General features: G+C 34.3%; 1 protein-coding gene across 1 annotated transcript in view; it reads right to left on the bottom strand.

The window, feature by feature from the left end:
• Positions 1-23,480, bottom strand: part of IPO7 (importin 7) — a 48,052-nt gene that overhangs the window by 11,035 nt on the left and 13,537 nt on the right. The window contains exons 2-16 of the mRNA XM_082844590.1: positions 22,637-22,718; positions 19,266-19,419; positions 17,984-18,142; positions 14,392-14,548; positions 12,302-12,391; positions 10,013-10,107; positions 9,807-9,891; positions 7,855-7,989; positions 7,110-7,209; positions 6,271-6,347; positions 5,768-5,884; positions 2,965-3,054; positions 2,387-2,552; positions 2,033-2,193; positions 821-949 (exon numbers count right to left, since the gene is read on the bottom strand). Of these exons, the coding sequence (XP_082700716.1) occupies positions 821-949; positions 2,033-2,193; positions 2,387-2,552; positions 2,965-3,054; positions 5,768-5,884; positions 6,271-6,347; positions 7,110-7,209; positions 7,855-7,989; positions 9,807-9,891; positions 10,013-10,107; positions 12,302-12,391; positions 14,392-14,548; positions 17,984-18,142; positions 19,266-19,419; positions 22,637-22,718 (1,797 nt within the window). The remainder of the gene's footprint in view (positions 1-820; positions 950-2,032; positions 2,194-2,386; positions 2,553-2,964; positions 3,055-5,767; positions 5,885-6,270; positions 6,348-7,109; positions 7,210-7,854; positions 7,990-9,806; positions 9,892-10,012; positions 10,108-12,301; positions 12,392-14,391; positions 14,549-17,983; positions 18,143-19,265; positions 19,420-22,636; positions 22,719-23,480) is intronic.

The raw sequence follows: 23,480 nt of genomic DNA, 5'->3' as shown, positions 1-23,480 counted from the left end.
GAAATCTGAAAGTTTACTGAAACTCTCAGGTTGCAAAAGGCAGTTTGTAGATAATCTGAAAACATGATTTATGGATTTAAATATCTGCATTGTAATTATAAACACCAAATTTAGAACAATGCTTACTTCTAAGGGAAGGAAGTAGGGAAATGAGATTAAGAAGTGGTGCCCTAATGGTTTCAATTACATTATCTGAAAATTTTTCTTACTGGAAGTCTAAGGATATACCACGGAACGTTAAAAATCTAATAAATTTAGGTGGTGGGTAAGGGGTACTGGTTAGTTTTCTATGTTTTTTACTCTTTTCTGTATGTTTTAAATAATTCCACTTTTAATATTCATGATTACAATTTGCTTACCTTTCAAAAGACAATAGTAAAAGAAGAAAACTAGGAAGATGATGGTGATGGTTGCACAACATGAATGTACTTAATACCACTGAAATGTACACCTAAAATCGGTTAAGGTGGTATATGTTATATGTATTATACCCTAACTAAAAAAAATTTTATTAATAAGGAAAACCAGGAAGAATATGTTTTCCTAGGAATCACCATAATTTTGGATCTGAAAAGGTAACCCTAAGAGGGAGCCAAAACCCAGAGCCTTGAGAGTAAAGATACGGTGATACAAATACCTCCTTCCTATTCCTTCTAAAATATCTGTAAGGTACCTACACAAGGGTACTAGTTAATAGATAGCAAAATCAAGGTATGTGAGAAGATGACCAGAGAATAGGTAAGTCAGAGCCCTCCAAAAAGCATAGAACAGTTGGCTTGAAATTCCCTAAAACCTTTACAACACTGGATCGTTTTCTTACTTCTTTATGATCTTCAACTACACTAAGAAGTGTGTCGATGGTATTCAGGATTCCCATAGCAGTAACTGCTTTGTCATCACTTCCTTCTTCATCTGGCCCAGTCTGGATTACTTGATTAAATGTCATTGCCTACATTCAAGAGAATGTAATTAAGGTTTGCCATTAAAGCAGTATAAACACGTTTTTGTCTAAAACTTTTAATTTTTAAAATGTTCTCACTGGGACAGCACAACCGATCAGCATTTCCAAATCAACTAATATTACTTAAGAGCTTGGGCTCTATAATCAATGGTACTGCTCTGCCACTTACTAGGTCACCTTAAACAGATTACTTGACCTCTTTTTCCTGACATCTCCATAGATACTGTGGGCAAGGCATAGAAAGTGCTTAATATTATGAATATTTTTATTTAAATTACTGGCTAACATTTGACAATGCCCAAATACTAGTCATCAAGGTTTTTGTTGCCATTGAATTCAATCATTTTGAAAAATACTGAGCAACTGAGCAAAGTCATTAGTTATGAGGAATCATAATAATCAGCTTTTTATAATGCAATATACTTTTAATGAACACTACTATATTTATCCAAATGTCTTTACCCACTTCAAAATCAGCTGTTAAAAATATACACAGCAAATACCAAGAGTTAGATTCTTCAAACCTCAGTATTTAGCAAGAATACAAACTGCACCAAGTAAACCATTGTATAGAGAATATGAATGGATAATTGTTGGGTACATGTCCATATTTTCTATTACCCTTAAATAATTTATGTTGTTAATTCTCAGAAGTTCAGGGCTATGTACAATAGACAAAGGTCAACTATGAAATAACTATTTACACAAATTTCACTTTAAAATCTATTTATAACGATTATCTCTATCTTTCAGTTGGTCCAAAGCATTCCAGGAAACCACACAAACAAGGCAGTCATGATGCAATGTGAGTACAAGTAAACAGCTCTGCACTGTAGAGGCATACAGCTCAGGTGTGAATCCCAGACCCACCCCTCCTAATTTGGGCAAATTACTTAAACTTCTTATACCTCACATATTCTCTCAGTATAGGAATATTCCTCATAGGATTGTGTGAGAATTAAATGAGTTAAAATATATATCAAGGGCTTAGAATGGTGCCTGACATACAGAAGCTCTGTGAAAATACTGTAATCTAAGTAATGCATAAATGACTGGGTTCAAATAACATACCAAATGTTGTGTCATTTCTACTGCAATAGGAGTAACTTCTTCACTATACTCGCAGATCATTTTCTGAATTACATTGGTAAGATCATCATTTTCTGTTTCTCTTATAATATGAAGAAGAGCCTGCATGACAGGTCTGATGAATGGTGTGATGTATTCTTTAGCTGTAAGAGACAGAGAAAAAAACTTTTGGCCAAAACAGCTAAAACTCCTTAAAACCTGACACAATATATACCAAAGAGTAAACAAGAAATCGTTTCAAATAAAAAGGAAGACAATGTATCACGTTTCTACGATTATGCCTTGTACAATTATGCGTAAGCACATTGCACTATTTTTGAGATATAAATCCTTTACCTTTCTCTTGATTGCTGATCAGCACTTGAAGTGCAATGGCAGCTTCCACTTTAACAGGCATTTCCCTATCATCAATCAGACATCTTCGTGTCAGCTCTAGGGCTGTTTGCAGGTTCTGGTCACTTTTGAACTTCACTTCACAAAAATAGTGAAGGACCCAGCAAGCCTTTTTTTAAAAAAAAATGCAGTGAGTTACTATAGGTATCTTACATTAAATTCCACCATGTGACAATATCTCTAGTGTCAAAGTGCTATGTGTGGGAATTTGGAGGCTGGCCAGTGGTAGATATGTCCAAAGACACAACACTCGACCAGTACTATGATCCCAACTTACTCTTTGGCTACATGATGTTTGTGTGGATAGCAAGACCTGAATGCAAAACACAGACAGACGCTGCTATCAGACACAGATGAAAACTATGCACACATTATGAGCAGCCATTTAAAGACTTATACGAAAGTCTAGAATAAAACATGGCTTTAAAGTGAACATTTAAAAGTTTCCATATAAAAGTCCACAAAAGCAGTTATTCATTACAAGACATAAATGTATAAATCAATACAGCTTTAAAACATACCCTCGCTCTCATGTAGCCTAGTTCACTGCTGAAGAGAGGGAATACATGATTCTGCAACATATATTCCATCTGATCTTTGTAGATCTTTTTCTGTAAAAATAAAGTTCCAAATACAATCATCTCAAATGCCAAATAGATACACAAGTTTTAAAAATAACTACTGATGTCAAAACATACATTTATTCTGGAATTTTGAACCACAAGATCCACATCCATTTTCTTATTCTCGAACGTTACTATCAAAAATCACTGCGTACATTTTTTTAGTCCTTTTACATCATTTGTTTAGAAAGCAATTATGCCAAATCTTAACATCAATGGTGTTTAAGTAATGGGAAGAGTGGTTAATTTTATTCCCTAGCTTATTAAACGTTTTTTGTTACAAAACTATTTATATAAACAGTTATATTAATATAACTATAAAACATTAATATAAAACTATTATAGTGAAAGAACCTCTCTGGAAAGGTTCTAAATGAACAATACAACATAGATTGAGAAATATCCTGCTCTCAGGGTAATAATCTGGATATCTAAAGATACTCCTGTAAATCTTAAAATAGGATATTTTCTAAATGGTAACAAGTTTTTAAGAAGAGTTCCTTGAATTGCATATTAGGATCAACATTAAAAATTGACAACACTTTAAAAAACGAAAGTGACTAACGAGACATGATAACTAAATGCAACGTGGGATTCTGGACTGGATCAGGGACCAAACAACAAAGGACATTAGTGGGAAATCTTATCAAATGTGAAAGGGGTCTGTAGATTAGTTAATAGTATCATATCAATATTAATTTCCTGGTTTTGAGAATTGCGGCATGGCTATCTAATATGTTAACATTAGAAAAAGTTGGGTGAAGAGTAATGGGAACTATTTTTGCAAATTTTCTCTAAGTATAAAATTTAAAAATATAAAGTTAAAACAAAAATCTGAATGTGAGAACTCACTCAAGATTCCCAGACACAACAAATAACCACGTAATTTACCCTTTATAAACGAAGAGAAGAATGGGTGGACAGATATAGAAAAGCTGAAAGATACACAAAATATACCCACAAATTAATGGTGATGAATTCAGTGGAGCATCATATGCAGCAAGGTTTCTGGGAGTAGGATGAACTGTTGTCTAAATATTTACTTACACTTTGAAATAGTTATTTATTAACTTTAAAGTGAAAACAAATTTCAGATCTTATGAAGTCAGACGAAATGTGTACAATTAAGGTGAGGTTTCTAAACATACATCTAATCCAGTCAGCCATTCTTTACCAGAAAATGTGTGCCACAAAAGCATGATGTTCCTAGGCTGTGAAGGGATATATTCAAGCTTACAAACTTCCTTAAAGATCAATTTTCTGAGAAGAAAAAAAAACTACTTTACAATTGTCTTGCAACATGAAAAGAAGATAACTCATATGCAAAAAGAATTACCTTCAGCTCAAGCAACAGCAAAAAAGTATAGAGGACATTATTTCAAAATCAAATTACATGTGTACTTCAAAGGACATCAGCAAGAAAGTAAAAAGATAATCTACAGAATGGCAGAAAATACTTGCAAACCACAAACAGCTGATCTTTGAATAACGAGGGGGTTGGGGTGCTGACACTCTGCGCAGTTGAAAATCTGCATTTAATTTGCAATTTGACCTGCATATCTGTGATTCCGCATCTGCAGATTCAACCAACTGCAGATCATGTAGTTCTGTAGTATTTATTGTTGGAAAAAAATCCACGTGTTAAGTGGACCCAAAAACAGTTCAAACCTGTGTTGTTGAAAGGTCAACTGTATATGAAAAGTTTCTAGTATTTAGAATATATAAAGAACTCTAACAATTCAACAATAAAAAGACAAAAAACCCAATATAAAAATCGACAAAAAATTTGAATAGAAATTTCTCCAAAGAAGATATACAATGGACAATAAGCATATAAAAAGATTCCCAACATCATTAGCTATTAGGGAAATGTAAACCACAATGAGAGTACCATTTGACACCAACTGGAATGGCTGTAATTTAAAAAGACAGATAATAAGAAGTGTTGATGAGGACATAGAAACTGGAACCCTCACACACTGCTAATGAATATATAAAATGGTACAGCCACTTTGTAAAACAGTCTAGCAGTTTCTCAAAATATGACCAGCAATTTGACTCCTAGGTATGTATTACCCAAGAGAAATGAAAATGTATGTCCACAAAAAAATGTGTACAGAAATGTTCATAGCTCCATTGTTAATAATAACCCAAAAGTAGAAACAAATGTCCACTTACTGATGAATGGATAAATAAAATGTAGCGTATCAATACAATGGAATATTATCTGGCAATAAAAAAAGAATGAAGACTGACACATGCTGTAACATGGATGAACTCAGAAAATATGATAAGTCAAAGAAGCCACTCAGAAAGGACCACATGTTTTATCATTCCATTTATATGAAATGCCCAGAATACCCAAATCCACAGAGGAGACAAAAAGTAGATTAGGGCTGGGAGATTTGGGAGAAAATGGGGAGTGATTGATAAAAGGGTTTCTTTTGGGGATGATGAAAATGCTTTGGAATTAGAGTTGACGGTTGCACAGCTCCTTGAATATACGAAAAACCACTGAACTGTACACTTTAAATGGGCAAACCATATGGTATGTGAATTGTACCTCAATTCTGTTTTATCTCAACTGCTGTCATTAAAACAAACTAACTGTGCTTGTGCATGCATGCACGCGTGCACACATGCATGCATGCACGCGTGCACACGCACGCACGCACGCACACACACACACACACACAAGTACCTTCAGAAGTATTTCAGCTAAAGAGCCAATCATATGTAGGGCTCCATCTTTTTTTCGAGGATCAGCATTTGGTTCTGTAAGAATCTGGTAGCAAAATCCCATAGTCTTTTGTAGTACCTAGATTAAAAGAGAAAAGTATGCTTTACTGGATATCCAAACAACACTTTTAAAACATTGACAACAAAATGACCTATACGGTTACCATTAAAAACTAAATGTTCGGGATTAGCAGATGCAAACTATTATATACAGAATGAATAAACAACAAGGTCCTACTGTATAGCACAGGGAAATCTATTCAATATCCTGTGATAAATTATAGTGGAAAAGAATATGAAAAAGAATGTATGTATATGTGTAACTGAATCACTATGCTGTACAGCAGAAATTACCACTGTAAATCAACTACACTCAATAAAATAAATTAAAAAAAAAAACCAAGTGTATATCTGAACATATTTTAAGTATTAAAGCAAAAGTTGTCCACATATTAAATAACCTACCTCTTTCCTCTTACTACAAGCTGTAAACAAAAGTGTCTGGGCAGCAGTGGTAGGAGAGATGAAATCCTCAAACACATCTAGAGAATAAATTTAAAATTAATACAGAAAATAGTAATTTCAATTTTTTCAACAAACATTTTCACATAATTTGCAAATGATGCTCTGTAACAACAAAAAAGGACCTTAAATTTTTGCTAAATCTTCACAGAAAACAAGCATGAAAACAAACCCAGATCCCCATATAACTTTGCAAAAGCCTAATTCCTTTTCTTTCCTGTACAAATTAAGTCTTAATCCATCAACTTCTCCCAATGATTATTTTCTTTCATACACAACCCCACTACTGTGAGAATTTTCACAATGGGGTCACAACAGTACAAATGACTGAAAGTACATAAGATTTTGGTACAAAGAAGGACTAATACTCAACATTAGCCAAATTACAATTCTTTAGTCCCATGCAGAGACTCTAGCTTCCAGTATGCGTCATCTCCATTTCCACACACATGATGACTGACGTGGAATCCAAAAGTATAGTTTAGACACTTAGTGTTTAAGGTGTAACCTTGAATTTCTAACAGATTTGGCATGTGCCAGAAGCATATCCAATAATCATAACTACTAACACTACTGTATTTGTTTCTGCTAAAAATGAAGATTATCATTCTCAAATGCCAAAACTAATGAATAGCTTCCTGAAAGTCTAAACAATGAATAAATTGCATTAAAACAACAGAAGGCTTTTCAGTTCCTAAGATGAGGCCTTAATATTCAAAGTTTACTATATACAAATTTAACTACCGACATACTTGGTTTCTAAAAAAGTGAAAATTCGTTACCAAACTTCATGCGTATATATTCATAGGGGTCTTCTTGCCAAAGTTCCTCATCAGCATCTGTATAGCACATCAATGGAAAAATAACATCTTGGATAATGCCCTGCAATTTAAAAGTTAAGATAAGTCGGTCTTCAAATTTAAACTTTCAAATTTCCGTTAAGTGCTAAAACAAAAGTAACTCTCCAGTTTGTGTTTTAAAGCTTAACATCAAACTTCAGTAAAGCATCTAATGCATTCTCAGATCGACTATCAACGTACATATTCTTACCCTCTGTGCAACGAGTCATTGTAAGACATGTGTACATAGGTAGCAATTAAGTATTCCAAGAAAATGCAATATGAAATTTTAGTCCATCAAACCCTACAGTTCTAAATAAAGCAAATAAATTACATTGGAAATAGTACATAAGCAAATTAGCCTCAAAAGTAATTTGGTGAAATAGTCCTTTGCCTATTCCAAATTACATGATGTTAGCTAATCATGTTAAACTATAATCATGATCCAACAGTAAGAACTTAAAAGCAAATTTTAAGATAAGTTTCAGATTAAAAAATAATCTGAATATCCACAATATACCTTTTATAAAGTTTGTCAGGATGTTGCATCATTTTCCTAATGTACAATTACCAGAACTAGACTAAGTAACATAGGTCAACCAAAAAAATGCACTGTTTCAACCTTTTGGTAATTAATGTTATTTCTATTACATTTTCTAGAAAAATAGTTCAGATAGAAAATTATTACTTGTATATGAGGCTTCAGATTCTTCCAGGTGAGAGCATGAGAAACTCCTTGATTAATATAATTTAATGTCTGTTGTAAAACTCGAGGAGCCATATATTGCTTCTCCTTGTACTGATACAACACTTTCAATAAAACCTTTGAAAAAAAAATTTTGATCAAAAAATAAAGTTTAAATAGAAAGTTTAACCACTTACAAGCTAGCAAAAACATCTGACACTTCTTACCCAGGTCATTATCATAAAATAACCACCATATTCTTTTTAAAAGAAAGTAATTTTTTAAATTATATATTGGAGAACCATATTTATTCCCAAAGTATTTAAAATAAACAAACTGAAGTAACACTGTGTGTCAAAGGACTAGTTTCTGATTAAGTATAAAAAGAAGAGAAAACCATATGCTACTTGTGGAACATACCACAATATTCTGAGACAGCACTATATTGTTAAAATCAGCTTCTAGGCAAATCCTACCCAAACCATTCACCTACTTATTTAACGTCTGCCAAGAGTTCTAATTCAACTTGATACTTGAGAATAGCAGTTGTCAAAATATGGTCCACAGACCTCTCAGAAGGTCTGACAGGTCAAAACTATTTTCATAATAATGCTAAAACATTATGTGACCTTTTTACTGTGTTGACATTTGCATCGATGGTACAAAAGCAGTGATGGTAAAACTTAAGGTTCCTAACATGAATCAAAGGAGTGGCACTAAAGTGTACTAGCAGTCATCATATTCTTTACAGCCACATAATCGCAGAATAAACTTTCCTTAGGAATGTCCTTAGTGAACCAGAAATATAAATATTAATAAATGGGAAGTATACATATAGCACTTCTGCTACATACCAAAGTACGATGGTTGGAAGAAAAGCTGAAATAGTAGCTTTTCCCACCAAATATTATCATAAGCATGAAAGAAAAACTGATAGACAAATTATGATTATTTAGACTTTTGTGTGTGGCAGATTTTTTTCTCAAAAATGAACAAAATGAGCCTCTCCAAGGAAACTGACAATATGTTACTGGTGTTAAAATTTGAGCTTTCAAGCAAAACTAGAATTCTCAAAATCTTACATCCACTACTTAGATCCGCCTGACAGCTTTCCAATATTTAAAGACAGTTATGAGATCAATGGTGATATTAATGACTGTAATTTTTTAAAACTACATAAGGAAATCTATAAACATTTAGAAAATCGGCATAGACTCAATAAGTCAATATTTTCCAATGACCAGGGCAGTATGTTATAAAATCATATATGGATAAAAGACCCATTCAAAGTGCAATGGATGTTAATATAACAGAAGATGAAATGTTTATTGTTACAGTTTCAAACTCTAAATTACAATTAACCTTTAAGAAAATACCATTGTCAAATGTTGGTGTGATATCAAAAATTTCCCCAATTATATGAAAAGTATATTAAAAGTCTTTCCTTTTCCAACTTCTTATCTTTGAGACCAAATTATCTTTATTTACTTCCATTAAAACAAATTGAAACAGAATGAATACAGAGGTAGACGGGTATACAGCTGCCTTTTTATTAAGGCAGACATTAAAGTAGTAAAAATGTGTAACAATGCCATTTCCTCCTGCTAAAAATTTTTCATTTTGGAAAACAATTATTTTTAACAAAAACATGTATTCTGTTAATATGTAATAGGTTTGTTATTTTTTAATAACTTAATACCATTAAGTTTAGTTTCAATTTTTAATACAGTACATATCACAAGGTATAACCCCCATAAATGGAAGCTTGTCGATGTTCTCAATAATTTAAGAGTGTAAGGAGGTCCTGAGACCATAACATTTGAGAACTACTACAGTGTTCAAAATGTTAAAGACTGCTACATGCAATCTTTGAATGCCAAAGAAACTAGAAATAAGCAAGACAAATTAACATAATAGTGTCATGTTTCTACTTGGAAAAATTATCTTAGACTTACCTGTTGGACACCAACAGCAAATGCCTTCAGAAATACTTCAGCAAATTCATTATACTCCTTGGAAACATTGCCAGGGCTTCCATATCTAAAAGAACATTCAAATGCCCATCATGTCTTCATAATGCTTTATATCAGCACTTATAAAAAAAAAAAACAAATTCTTGAAAAAAATAAACTCAAATTATCATATATTGAGAAATGTGTACCTTTCAAAAAGCCTTGCTAAGATATGTAAAGCCCACTTCTTACATTTCCACCATGGTAACTCAGGTCTATCATCTTCTTCAACTTGAAGTGTTTCCTTTAAAGAGACATTTATTTAATGATAGACAATACAATCTAAAAGGAATAGTGTGAGTTCAGAACAGACTCACAAAAACATGAATCCTCCTCCAATGATGGCCTTTCATAATAAAAGGCTAGAACAGGAAAAGTATTAACCCTTATTTAAATATAAGAGGCACTTCACTTCACTACTTAGTTACAAAGGACATGCTTTCTCAAAGTCTTATAAAAGTTTAAACTCAAACGTTTTAGTCAAGATCCAAATAATATAAATCAAAGTCATGGCAAGTAGCTTAAACTAGTATAGTTCAAATCAAAAGGGCATGAAAAATTTCATTTTAGAAATCCAGTTTCAAAAATATTAGTATACATATATAAATATGTATGTATGAGAATGTTCATTTACAAAACCATTTGTAACAGAAAAAAACTGCCAAGAACTAAACATTCATTAACAAGGGGATGTTTAATTATGCAACATCCATTAAGAGAATGAATTGGTTCATTATATATTGACCTAAGACATCCATGACATATTTTTAAGTTAAGACAGAGAAATGAGACTGTGAAACAACCAAAACTCCCATACACTGCCAGTGAGAGCGGTGGTACAACCACTTTGGAAGTTATTTATAAAGTTAAACATATACATTCATAGCAGCCTTATTTGTAATCTTAAAATCTTAAAACCACCCAGATGTCCATCAACTTGTAAATAAATAAACTGTAGTACATTCATACAATGGGGTACTACTTGTCAATAAAAAAGAACAAACTACCATAGCACAACATGAATATATTGTAATATTAAGCAAAAGAAGGTAGATACAAAAAATTACCTTTTTATTAGATTTTAGAACAGGTGAAGTTAATCTATGGTGCTAGAAATGAGAATGGTGATGGTAGGGATGACCAGACCCAGCCACCAGCAAACATTCTAGGTGATGGTTACTCCGGTGAATATGACTCTCATAACCCACTGAACTGTTTACTTATATGTGCATGTTTATGATTACAAATTATACCAAAAAAGGTGCAGAATGTAAGTATGAAAACTCTTAAAGCTGTATTTTATACCTATTAAATGTGTACAGAAAATAACACATCAAACTAGTTTCCCATGGAACGCAAGAAACGTCCTATTTATTTCTTCTGCATTTTTTTTAAATAAAAATTTGAGCAATAAACTACAAAACAGGAGGCTGGTCTCACTTATCTCACTAATAAAATTATGTTGGATAAATTACACAACCCTTCCATGTCTCTGTTTAAAATAAATTCAGAAGGAATTATTTTGAGGATTAAATAAGCAAAGTATATAAAAGTACTTAAAACACACTAGGGATTCAGGCATTGTAAATTTCCTACCTCTCTAGAAAACTAGATAATAAAGAAAAATTGTGGTTATTTTAAAAATCATTATTATATGTGAAAAAAATAACATAGTTGGACAACTCTGTATGTACTACCGGAAACCGCTGAATTGTACACTTTAAAATTGTAAATTTTACGGTATTTGAGTTATAGCTCTATGAAGTTGTTATTTAAAAAGCAAGTAATATAACTAACTACAAAGTTTGACCAACTTGTAAATCAAGTTCTACCCCTGTTCATGCATGTCTAACAAATTATTAGCCTAAAATCCAGCTATAGGCTCTTTGTTCCTTTTTGAGAAATAATTGATATTGTTATTAGTTTAATGTATAATGATTTGACATATGTATATACTGTGAAATGACTACCACAGTTAAGTTTTAGAAGATGGTGAAAAGGTACAAACTTCCCATTGTAAGATAAGTAAGTCCTGGGGATGTAATGTAAACACGGTGTCTATAGTTAAAAATACTATATTGTTTATCTGAAGGTTGCTAAGAGAATAGATCTTAAAAGTTCTCACTACAAGAAAAAAAATTTCTAACTATGTCAGGTGACATATGTTATGAACTCAATTAAAAGCTGAAGAAACAGAATTAGGATGGAATAAACAAAGATATAATACAAGCACTTAATAATATACAAAATCACCCTTTACAATTTTTCACTTAATATATTCACATATGTAAACAAATGAAATGGTGTCTCTATCTAGAAAAATCTGCCTCACAAATAATATAAATTCACAAAGAATGTTTTAGGAAATATCAGTTAAAATTCTCAAAAGGTAACTAAATATTTAAGCTTAGTGATATAAGAAATACACAGAGACTTACATTAGGTACATCCCTGTTCACAACAGTCTTTAAAATTTCTATCCATTCTGTCAGGTTCTGTTGGTTTATCAGCTCCAGTGGTAGTGTATACTAAATTAAAATCAAGAATCAATATTTTAAAATCCTTACAAAAGAAAATCCAACTTCCTTTTACTCTTCACAAAACCTACAAAAAGTACTTCATTCAGTCCACATTTCCTCTTTCAGTACGTAGGCAAATTTCTCATCTGGCTGATTTGGTTAGTTATGTACAATGGTGAACTGTGGCACCGATAGTGGGCATCCTTGTCTTATTCCCAAATTACTGGGAATGTATCTGATTTTCACCATGAGGTATATTTATTGTGATTTCTAGTGAACATTTTTTTTTTTTTTTTGCGGTATGCGGGCCTCTCACTGTTGTGGCCTCTCCCGTTCCAGAGCACAGGCTCCGGACATGCAGGCTCAGTGGCCGTGGCTCTCGGGCCTAGCCACTCTGCGGCATGTGGGATCCTCCCGGACCGGGGCACAAACTCATGTCCCCTGCCATCGGCAGGCAGACTCTCAATCCCTACGCCACCAGGGAAGCACTCTAGTGAACATTTTTTATCAAGGTAAGGAAATTTCTATTCCAGGATTCTTAAGTATTTTTGTTTTGTTTTGTTTTTTGTTTTTTTTTTTTGCGGTACGCGGGCCTCTCACTGTTGTGGCCTCTCCCATTGCGGAGCACAGGCTCCGGACGCGCAGACTCAGCGGCCATGGCTCACGGGCCCAGCCGCTCCGCGGCACGTGGGATCTTCCCAGACCGGGGCATGAACCCGTGTCCCCTGCATCAGCAGGCGGACTCTCAACCACTGCGCCACCAGGGAAGCCCTTGTTTTGTTTTAAAGCAGAAATGGTTATTAAATTTTATCAAATACTTTATCTGGCATCCTTAAAGATTGTTTACAGGTCTCTCTTTTCGTGTAATATAAAAGTTAATCACAAAAACTGGTTTTTTACTCTTGATCCATTCCTGTGTTCCTGGGATAAATCACATCACTTAATAGGCTCACAACATCAATATCCTATTTAGGATTTTAGGACCTCTATTTTCACAAATGAGACAGTACTATATTTTGATTTCAAGGTATGCTAGTCTCAAAAAATTAGTTGGGTCCTATGCCCTAGAATAATTTATAAAAAGAACTTATTTTTATAATCTAGAAGTTGTGATCCTACCAGTTAGAGGGAAAAACAATTAAAAAACAGTACATTGTCTATCCAAATCATTTTTTAAAAAATTATATAAGAAGCAGCCATTAGAAAGATATTAGATTATCTTTAAAGATCTAGCAAGGGCATGAAAATCCAACCAAACAATGGAGTGAGTCAGTTATAATAATCTTAGTGGAAATAAAGTCACAGGTCTATTTAAATGAGATTTAAAAAAAAATAAGTAATGGCATGAATTGAACCAAAGGTCCTGGTGGATGAGATGAATCTTTCTTTGGCTATGTGGCACAAAAAGAGCCAGAATTTTAATCCAAATCAAAAACTCTGTTTCATAAGTAATTATAGTCCACTGAGACTATAGACACAACCATTTCTTTAGTGAGATCTTTTATCCCAGGAAGATTTAGAACAATATACAAAGATAATAAGGCCCATTACAGTGTGCCAGTCAAGCCCACAGTATTAGTATTTTTGTATCAAGCTTAGGAATAGGTTTTGTAATTACTGCGACAATCTATGCATATTTGGCATAACAGAGCACACGTTAGATATAAACTCTAATCCAGTAAACTGATTTTCAGACTTGTGAATTCTTAAGGTGAAAGACATAAGAAAATTTTACTAATTTTGTAAATAGTATTAGATGGTTTAAGAGAACTTAAGATTGCCCACTTATAAATTAAGATTTATTAGAGCTATTTGTGTATTTGGCAAAGTATGCTTGGTTAGACTTTAATGTATTTGTAATTTTGGCAATTTATATTTGACTAGCAATTTATCCACTTAATGTAGATTTTCAAGTGAAATTATTATTCAGATGCTGAAATTCTTTATCATTGTTTAAGGTGGCAAATGATAGACTGACTTTACATATAAAAACTACTTTATAAAATTACCTGAACAAGAGCATAGAAGATCTTGAAAATCTGTTTCTGGATGAGGACAGATTGATCAGACTGATCAGAAAGAAGCTGGATAAAACGGTCCTTTAGAACTGGCAGGAAATGTTGCATTGCTGCTACCAATGGACTCCGTTCCTCTGGTTTCTTATACCTTTGGGTAGGAATACAAACTAATTCTGTGAGAATTTATTCACAATTATATATATACATATAGATAGACAGGTAGGTAAATATATATATACACATATCTATTATATATATATTTATATCTTATATAATGAAATATAAATTTAAACTACTTGTCTGTTCATACAAATATAAGCAAATACTTTCTAAGCAATTTTATATTCCTAGAAAGAAGAAAAACCTACTATGGAATCAAACCACAGGCAAAAAGCAACTTGAAAAAAACCTCAAATAATAGTATCTAAAATTTACTGAGCATTTATTATGAGGTAAATAATCTTCAAGGCCCCATTAGTATTCTCACTTCTATAGTTAAGGAAACTGAGGGACAGAGAATTTAAGTATCTTTCCCAGTACAGACATCTAGGTATGAACCTCAGCAGATTCAGGATCTGCCCTTTAACCGCCTCACTATGCCATCTGTAACTGTGAATACTGATACAACTGAGGAGCTACAACAATTTGGCTTTTAAACATTAGCAGCTGATCAATATAAAATTGATTACATATAACCATCCTTAAGTAATTTACATACAAAGTGCATTAAGGCAGAAGTGGCATCTATAAAGCAGAAAATATTCTATTTCTAAAAGCACTATAAATCAGAAGTTCTTTGGTAACCTTTTGGCAACAAAACCTGACCTCAACAGGCTATTTATGATGTCTATTTATCCCATCTGGAGTGAATATTCACATATTTTATATCAGATACAATAATAATATGTTTGATCCCTGGGTACTGGTACATAGGAGTGTATTATGTGAACCTTGTTCCCTTCCTAAAATCTGAAAAATCCTAAATTCTGAATCACATTTTGCTCCAAGGATACGAGTGAAGAATAGCTAATTGAGACATTCCCCCATATAGATTCCTTAGCATTTTAACAGTATTGTTAAAAAGTCTGTTGGCTTTTTTTTTTTTAATTTTAAATAATTGATTTTCCCTACCAGACTCCAGTTTTATCTACTGGTAGCCTTTTTGAAGGGAGAAAATGTATCTAAGAATGGAGTATCTTAGCACAGTTTTAAAAGGTAGACACTCTTAAAAGACTGGATTGTTTTTTCCTACTGGGAGAAATGAGAAGCAAAGTAAATTGCCAAGAATAAAAAACACCAAGAGAAATGGTCACGCTAATAATGACTGAGATTATTAAACAATTAACTGACAGACTTCTAAATATTATTTAATGTGCTGAGAAATTACACTTAGCATACATTTTAAAAGGTTACCTGTACATTTCTTTGAGTCAATAAAGCAATGACAATTTACAAAAGGAAGCCATTTGCACTCTCCAATCTGATTAGACAAACTATATTAATTACTGACAATATTATCTTTTAACAATAAAGGTGAGGACTATATTATATTATGCACCTCTCTCCATTATCCAACCCAGGTGATCACCCACATTAAGAGGGCTTGAATACCCATTCCATGTTAGATATTATTCTCTCCTACCTCCTTCTCTACACTGAGTAGTGGACTGGAAGTTGGGTGGTACCATATCCAAACTAATGGGTATGAAAGTAATTTACGCAAGGAAACAAATATTATTTCATACGACCTGAAAGTTCCTGAAAGCGTGAAAATGTGACACTAATAAAAGCCTAGGGAGTGATCAAGATGGTGGAGGAGTAGGATGTGGAGCTAACCTCCTCCCACCAATAAAAGTCTACTACCACAAGGCTGCGGTGTGTCAAACTGGTGAACCATACTCACAGGAATCCTCAAATACTAGCCCATCACTGTTCTGTTAAAAAAAGGTCAACGGTTCATCATGTAAAAGATCACATACAAATCCCCCATCATGGCATTCAAAACCCTCTTTTAACACAGTCCCAATTTACCAATTCAAAATGATCCCCCTCAACCACCAAAAAAAAAAGAAGACAAAATGATCCCCGATTTCAACAGAAGTTATCCATACCATTTAGTGGTCTCCTCACTACCCACTAAAGACAGTGTCACATTTCCACCTCTGTACCTTTCTTTCTTTGCTCATACTATTCCATGTGGTGTGAGATGCATTCCTCTTCAAATGTTCCTTCTATGCTCCTTCACCTGACAAGCACTTCCTGAGGATCTATGCTCCTGAAGGCCATCACAACTTCCAATTTCTCCATGAATTTTCTTAGAACTGCTTCAGTCCACACAGATCCCTTGTGAACACGCTGTGCTCCACAATCGAACACTAGCTGAAAATGAACTGTAATTCCAACACTGTAGCAGCCTATGTCTCCCATTTTAAAAATCCCTGTCATACTCTCTCCTGCTAAGATTAAGACACAGGAGAGACAAACCTCTTCCATGACAATGACAGCTTATTACTGTTATTCTCTCTCAGTTTAGTCACTCACTTACCAGAACTACAACTGGCACTCTGACAGAGGTTGGAGCAACAGCTGGAACATTCCTTAGCAGGAAGATGGGTAGCTGGTGGGAACACAAGAAAACACCAGTACCAATGCTGTAAATGGTTTATTTCTCTCCTGCTCAGAACAAAAGCAGCAGTTCATCAGCTACTTTGAGTTGGGACCCAAAAAGGGTATTGGAGGCTAACTACAAGTCCCAGAATTAGAGGGCTCACAATGGCATCTGTGTAGCTGTTAGGGCTGGAAATAAAGCCACCATCATGGTGTAAGTGTTCCTTCCTCATAATTTGCTAATATCAAAACTTTCAAGTGCCTACCAATTTCATTACTTTCACCACACACTTAAAAGAAAATCTCTGCAACATTTGGCTTACTACTTTTAGTGCTATACCTCAACTTCCAAGGTTAGATTTTTTTCTGATCCTTAAGCCCAGGTCTAAAATGATCCCTAAATCTTTCTTACTGATACCAATTACTTACATGAACTATAATTTGCTCAAGTATGCCGACACTGAAGCAGATGACTATGAATCCCTCAAACACAATGATTAAAAATGATCATATGAAATTCCAACATATTCTTCTTAAAAAATTAGAGGTAGGTTCTTGAAACTTCACAAGAACCCAAATTAAGATAAAAATTCAAAGAAAGGCAGAATAAAGAGCTCTAATGATCAATGTACTTTGACCCCCTTCACATCTTAAAACCTTATCTTTAGGCCTTTTATCACCACAAATTGAGGAGCCTATATTGAGAAGTTAGGGATAACTTGGGTTTTGAACAGGGAAACAGATCATGATTAAGAAAAAAGGGCACAAGGAGTTTCATAGTTGAATCAACAGAATAGACTGCAGAATTAAAACAAGAATGCTATTTCAAAAGTAGACACAATTAAAATCAACATGTAATTCACTAACTTTAGTATATATACCAAATGAAATTTCAAGATGTTCAAACCAATTAGCTTAAATTTCCCAAGCCTTTTCTACTTCTCAAAACTCTACAGGAATTGAGAGAGATACTTACTCATAATTTTTCACAAGCTGATAGAGGCAAAGAAGAATTCCTAGCCAACATGCACTGTTATCAGACTGAAGGTAAAAGCCAATTTTGTCCACAATGGCAGTCCAGCGACTCGGATAATCATGCTTAATGATATGATGAATGCATGTAGTAAGCTGTACCCTAAAAGTCAAAAATAAACAATAAGGAGGAAGAAATGCTACCTCAAGTTTTGTTAACTCATATAAAGAAAAAGGCTGTTTAGACAAAAATAAATAAGTCACTAATCAAAAACTGTTACTACTGACTCAAAAGAAACCCAACAATGTTACAAATGCAAGTGATTTTATTTTTATTTTTCATCCCCATCATCAACTGACAGGTTTCATTTAGAACATCAACTATTCTCATTAAAAATTCTACAAAATCGGGCTTCCCTGGTGGCGCAGTGGTTGAGAGTCCGCCTGCTGATGCAGGGGACACGGGTTCGTGCCCCGGTCTGGGAAGATCCCACATGCCGCAGAGCGGCTGGGCCCGTGAGCCATGGCCGCTGAGCCTGTGCGTCCGGAGCCTGTGCTCCGCAATGGGAGAGGCCACACAGTGAGAGGCCCGCGTATCGCAAAAAAAAAAAAAATCTACAAAATCAAGGGTCAGGACAGGAACAAAGACGCAGATATAGAGAATGGACTTGAGGACACAGGGAGAGGGAAGGGTAAGCTGGGACAAAGTGAGAGAGTGGCATGGACTTATATATACTACCAAATGTAAGCTAGTGGGAAGCAGCCGCATAGCACAGGGAGATCAGCTTGGTGCTTTCTGACCACCTAGAGGGGTGGGATAGGGAGGGTGGGAGGGAGACGCAAGAGGGAGGAGATATGAGGATATATGTATACATATAGCTGATTGATTTTGTCATAAAGCAGAAACTAACACACCACTGTAAAGCAATTATACTCCAGTAAAGATGTTAAAAAAAAATTCTACAAAATCATACACAACGAGCTTTCAAATATCAAAAGACTATACAATATAAAGTATATGACAGTATTCTATAACTTTCTATACCCTCTTTCATCTGATCATAGTATGTTTCACAAGTTTTACATGAAGTTTTGGTTTTTAGTAAATATAAACTGTAGCAAGAAAATAAAACAAAAAAGAATTCCCTTGTAACTGCATTTGTTAAGTTTTGTGCCACAAAAAATGACAGATTTTTATGTTCTGAAAAGATCCCCTCTTCTGCATCCCTCCAAAGCCCACAAATTATATATCTGCAACAAAGGTTAAGTTTAAAACATATACATACCTGATGAGCTCAGGAGAGTGGATAATGGCTTCTACAATATTTTCTCGAATACAATGTCGATCTTCTTCTGGAATAGTATAAGGGGATATATCCCCTGGTGCCGTTTCCCGATCAGGCCAATACTGTGTTATCATATTTTTCAAATAGATAACACCTAAAATATAGATCAATTTGACAAAAGAAAGTGAAAGCACTGTAAATAGCCCTGTGTCTACACCTCAATTTATTTCTGTCAGACCAAACATTGCTAGGAAAGCTAACCTTTTAAAATCAAAATACTATACTCTATAATTTTAAAAGTTGATAAAACACAAGTTTAATGCTCAGCTACAGTAATCACCCACAAAGTTATTATTAAACATACAGTCTAAGAGAACTCTGCAAACTACAAACAAAATTGTTTTTACAACACATTTATACACAACACTTTTCATCCCTGTTTTCTGTAGGAAAGCTGTTTTACCAAATCCGCTTTCTAAATGAAGCCTCTAAAAACAAAACCACATACATATACCAAGTTTCTATAATTAATAACTCTGTTATACAGACTGAATGTATAACCCTAACCCCCTAACCAGAAACCCTAACCCCCAATGTGATGAGGGGATGAGGGCTTTAGTAGGGTGATCAGCTAATGAGGGCTCTGCCCTCACGAATGGGATTAATGCCCTTATAAGAGACCCTAGAGAGCTTCTTCCTCTTCTACCATGCGAGGGTCTATGAACCAGAAAGTAGGTCCTCGGAGACCAAATCTGCCAGTGCCTTAATTCTGGACTTCTCAGCCTCCAGAACTGTGATAAATAAATTTGTTGTTTATAAGCCATCCAGTCTATGGTATTCTGTTAGAGCAGCTCAAAGTGACTAACATACACACAGGTTGTTATTTTTAATCATAGAAAAATTACAGTATATAAAGATTCTCAGTCAATAAATTTAAGTATTTCAATCATACACCACAATCATACCAATTCAAATTCGTGTTATTTTATGGGAGAATTTGCTATGTTCAAAAATTACAGACTACTACCTTCTGTCAGTTATCATACTGCCACCTTGCACATTGCTAGCTCCTTCTGTCAGTTATCATTCTGCTAGCCTGCACATTGCTAGTTAACTCTAACTGAACTAGCTTGGTAATAATGCTTTTTATCCTGACCCATCCACCCAAATGAGAGAGAAAGAGAATCCTCGAACACAAATGTACAGAATGTATAGGAAAGGGAAATTATTCAAAATTAATTTCTAAATTCTGCAAAACACTGATTCTTCTCTGATTAGTAATTAACACTTACCTGGAGTCTTGCACCTATTCAAACAAGGATAACTGATACAAATATGATTTTTATATTCTACTTTGGTTTATCTTGGAAATTAAAATAATACCCCATCTTACAGCATTTCAAAAAGATTACAACTACATATTAAAATATCCTTCAACAAAAGCTTTAAGATAACCTACATCTACAGTCAAGAACACTCAGCATGTGGGACTGACATATTTCAGATTAATACTATTTTATTCTTTAGTTCCAAAACAGAACAAAGATAAAAATTAAGACTTGATATAGCCTCTATGTCTTCCAGATATAGCCTCTGAGTATTTCTTTCCAACAAAATGCACAAAGGGGGCTTCCCTTGTGGCACAGTGGTTAAGAATCTGCCTGCCAATGCAGGGGACACGGGTTCGAGCCCTGGTCCGGGAAGATCCCACATGCCGCGGAGCGGCTATGCCCGTGAGCCATGGCTGCTGAGGCTGCGCGTCCGGAGCCTGTGCTCCGCAACGGGAGAGGCCACAACAGTGAGAGGCCCGCGTACCGCAAAAAAAAAAAAAAAAAAAAAATGCACAAAGGAAGTGAATATATATACTTATTTGTACACTTTTGATTCAGTATTTTTAAAAGTGTTTGCTTGAACAAAACACATAAACAGGTGAGAACTGCACTGAAAGAACCTCGTGATTCACAGTCTACTCCATCCAGAATGCTTGAGTTCTACTACAAAGACAGAATGAATGCATCTTTCAAAGTCTAGCAGATAAAACCACCATATACCATGTACTACAAAATATCATTCAATTATTACAAGGATGTAATAAATTTTAAAGTAATGATTATATTTTGAAAATTAGGACCAATTTCATAGTTTGGTTGCTTCTGGTTTTGTACATACTAATAAACAACTTTCTAGAATTTAATTTTGCTAATACACATAATCAAGTTTCTAATGTGTTAAGGTCCCTCCTAAATGCCAAATGCTTTCAACATCTTAGTAAAATTTTGAGATTTAAAGGCAAAGATTCTTATCTAAAAAAATAACTAAATGGGAAAATGTTAACTTCATTAGTAAAAAAGAACTGACTTAAAATAAACAAAGCGACCTTTTTCTATTTAACTAGAAAATTTTTTTAAAGATTTACTGCTGACCAGGGTTCAGCAAAATTACTGTATTTTATAGGCACAAAAAATGTCCCATTTTTGTGCTACTTATATACCAATTTAAAAAAATCATAAACAACTTACATTGATTCATTCATTTACTGAGTACCTGCAGTGTGTCAGGCAATACCTTAGGCACTGGGAATACAATTGTTAATCAAACAGACCTGAGATTAAATTCCAACAACTGAGAAATGGTTCACTGCATATGGCACATTATTGTAAATTATTTAGCCATTAAAACATAACTTTTAAGATAAACACTATGTAGAGAAAAGGGATGTGCTTACTATACATTAAATATCGTAAGCAAAAAAAATTCTTTTAATAAAACTGGTGTAGGGAAAAAGAACAGCAAGAAATAACCCCAGAATATAACTGGTTTTTCTAGAATAGTAAGGTTATTGGCACTTTATATTTCCTATAAGAAATACATCTGCAAATAAATTAAACAACAAGCATTAAAGAGGTCAATTCCATTATTCTGCAGACTAACAGATGATATCAGCAGCAGTATGCCACATTTTCATAGACTCTGATACTGAGGGAATTACTCAATATTTTGTTGAAACTGGAACTAAGAAACAGTACCTTTTAAATGGTTACAATAAAATAGTAAAAGCAAACAGCTGGAGGTTTGTATCTTAGAATCATCCATCATGGAAGAAAACAGGGAATATGGAGACTCTTTCAATAAACCCCATCAATTTCTCCTTCCAGCTTCTTTTTTAATTCAGTGAAATATCACATTCCTTTAAACTCTGTCACCAGATATCAAGGCACTTGTGGCAGTTTGTAGTAAACACAAGGGAGCAAACCAATTTTCAGTGAAGAAAATCACTGAAGGGCCTTCCCAGGATACTTCTGCTACTCAACTAGGAACCTTTGAAATGATATTATTTACATATATCCAAGAAAATAATTCAGGAAACTTGCCTGCCTGTCTCACAGGTAAATCCAGTTGTTCCGACATAGTAATCTGAAGCAGTGTTGAAACAAAATTCAGAGACTTGTGTGCCTACAAATAAAAAAATACATTTTAAATTTCTGCAAATAAATATTCTCAGTACTCTATTTCACTGCTTGGCTGGCACAAAAGGCTCTCCTCCACAAGTTGATTCCAGCCTTATTTCCTATCACTCACATATAAGGAACTCAAAAAATTCAGTAACCTAACTCCTAAAACTTTTGTATGTTTGCATTTGCCCGTGTACCATTGCACTTCTGACCTACACTGGTGGCAGCAGCTCAAAAACAGTGTCTTTTGTGATACCTATTTCCTCAATTCAGTAATAATTTCTCCAGAGACATTCTATGAAGTGGCTAGACAAAAATTAAATAAGTAAAAATTAACAGCCTGAGGGGCGGTTTCCAAGGTGCTAATAACGTTTCTTTCTTTTTTAAAAAAATCATTTATTTATTTAATTATTATTTTTTTGGGGGGGGCTGCATTGGGTCTTTGTTGCTGCACGCGGGCTTTCTCTAGTTGTGGCAAGCAGGGGCTACTCTGCGTTGCGGTGCGTGGGCTCCTCATTGCAGTGGCTTCTCTTGTTGCAGAGCACGGGCTCTAGAGCATAGGCTCAGTAGATGTGGCGCACAGGCTTAGTTGCTCCGAGGCATGTGGGATCTTCCCAGACCAGGGCTTGAACTCACCATGTCCCCTGTGTTGGCAGGCAGATTCTTAACCACTGCGCCACCAGGGAAGCCCGACGTTTTATTTCTTAACACGTCTGTTTTATAAAAGTGTGTCCAGTTTGTGAAAACTAATCAACTGTATCCT

Source organism: Leucopleurus acutus (assembly GCF_964270905.1).
Source record: "Leucopleurus acutus genome assembly, chromosome: 8".
Lineage (NCBI taxonomy): Eukaryota > Metazoa > Chordata > Mammalia > Artiodactyla > Delphinidae > Leucopleurus > Leucopleurus acutus.
Note: the sequence above shows the minus strand (reverse complement) of the source record. Positions and strands in the feature narration are given on the sequence as shown.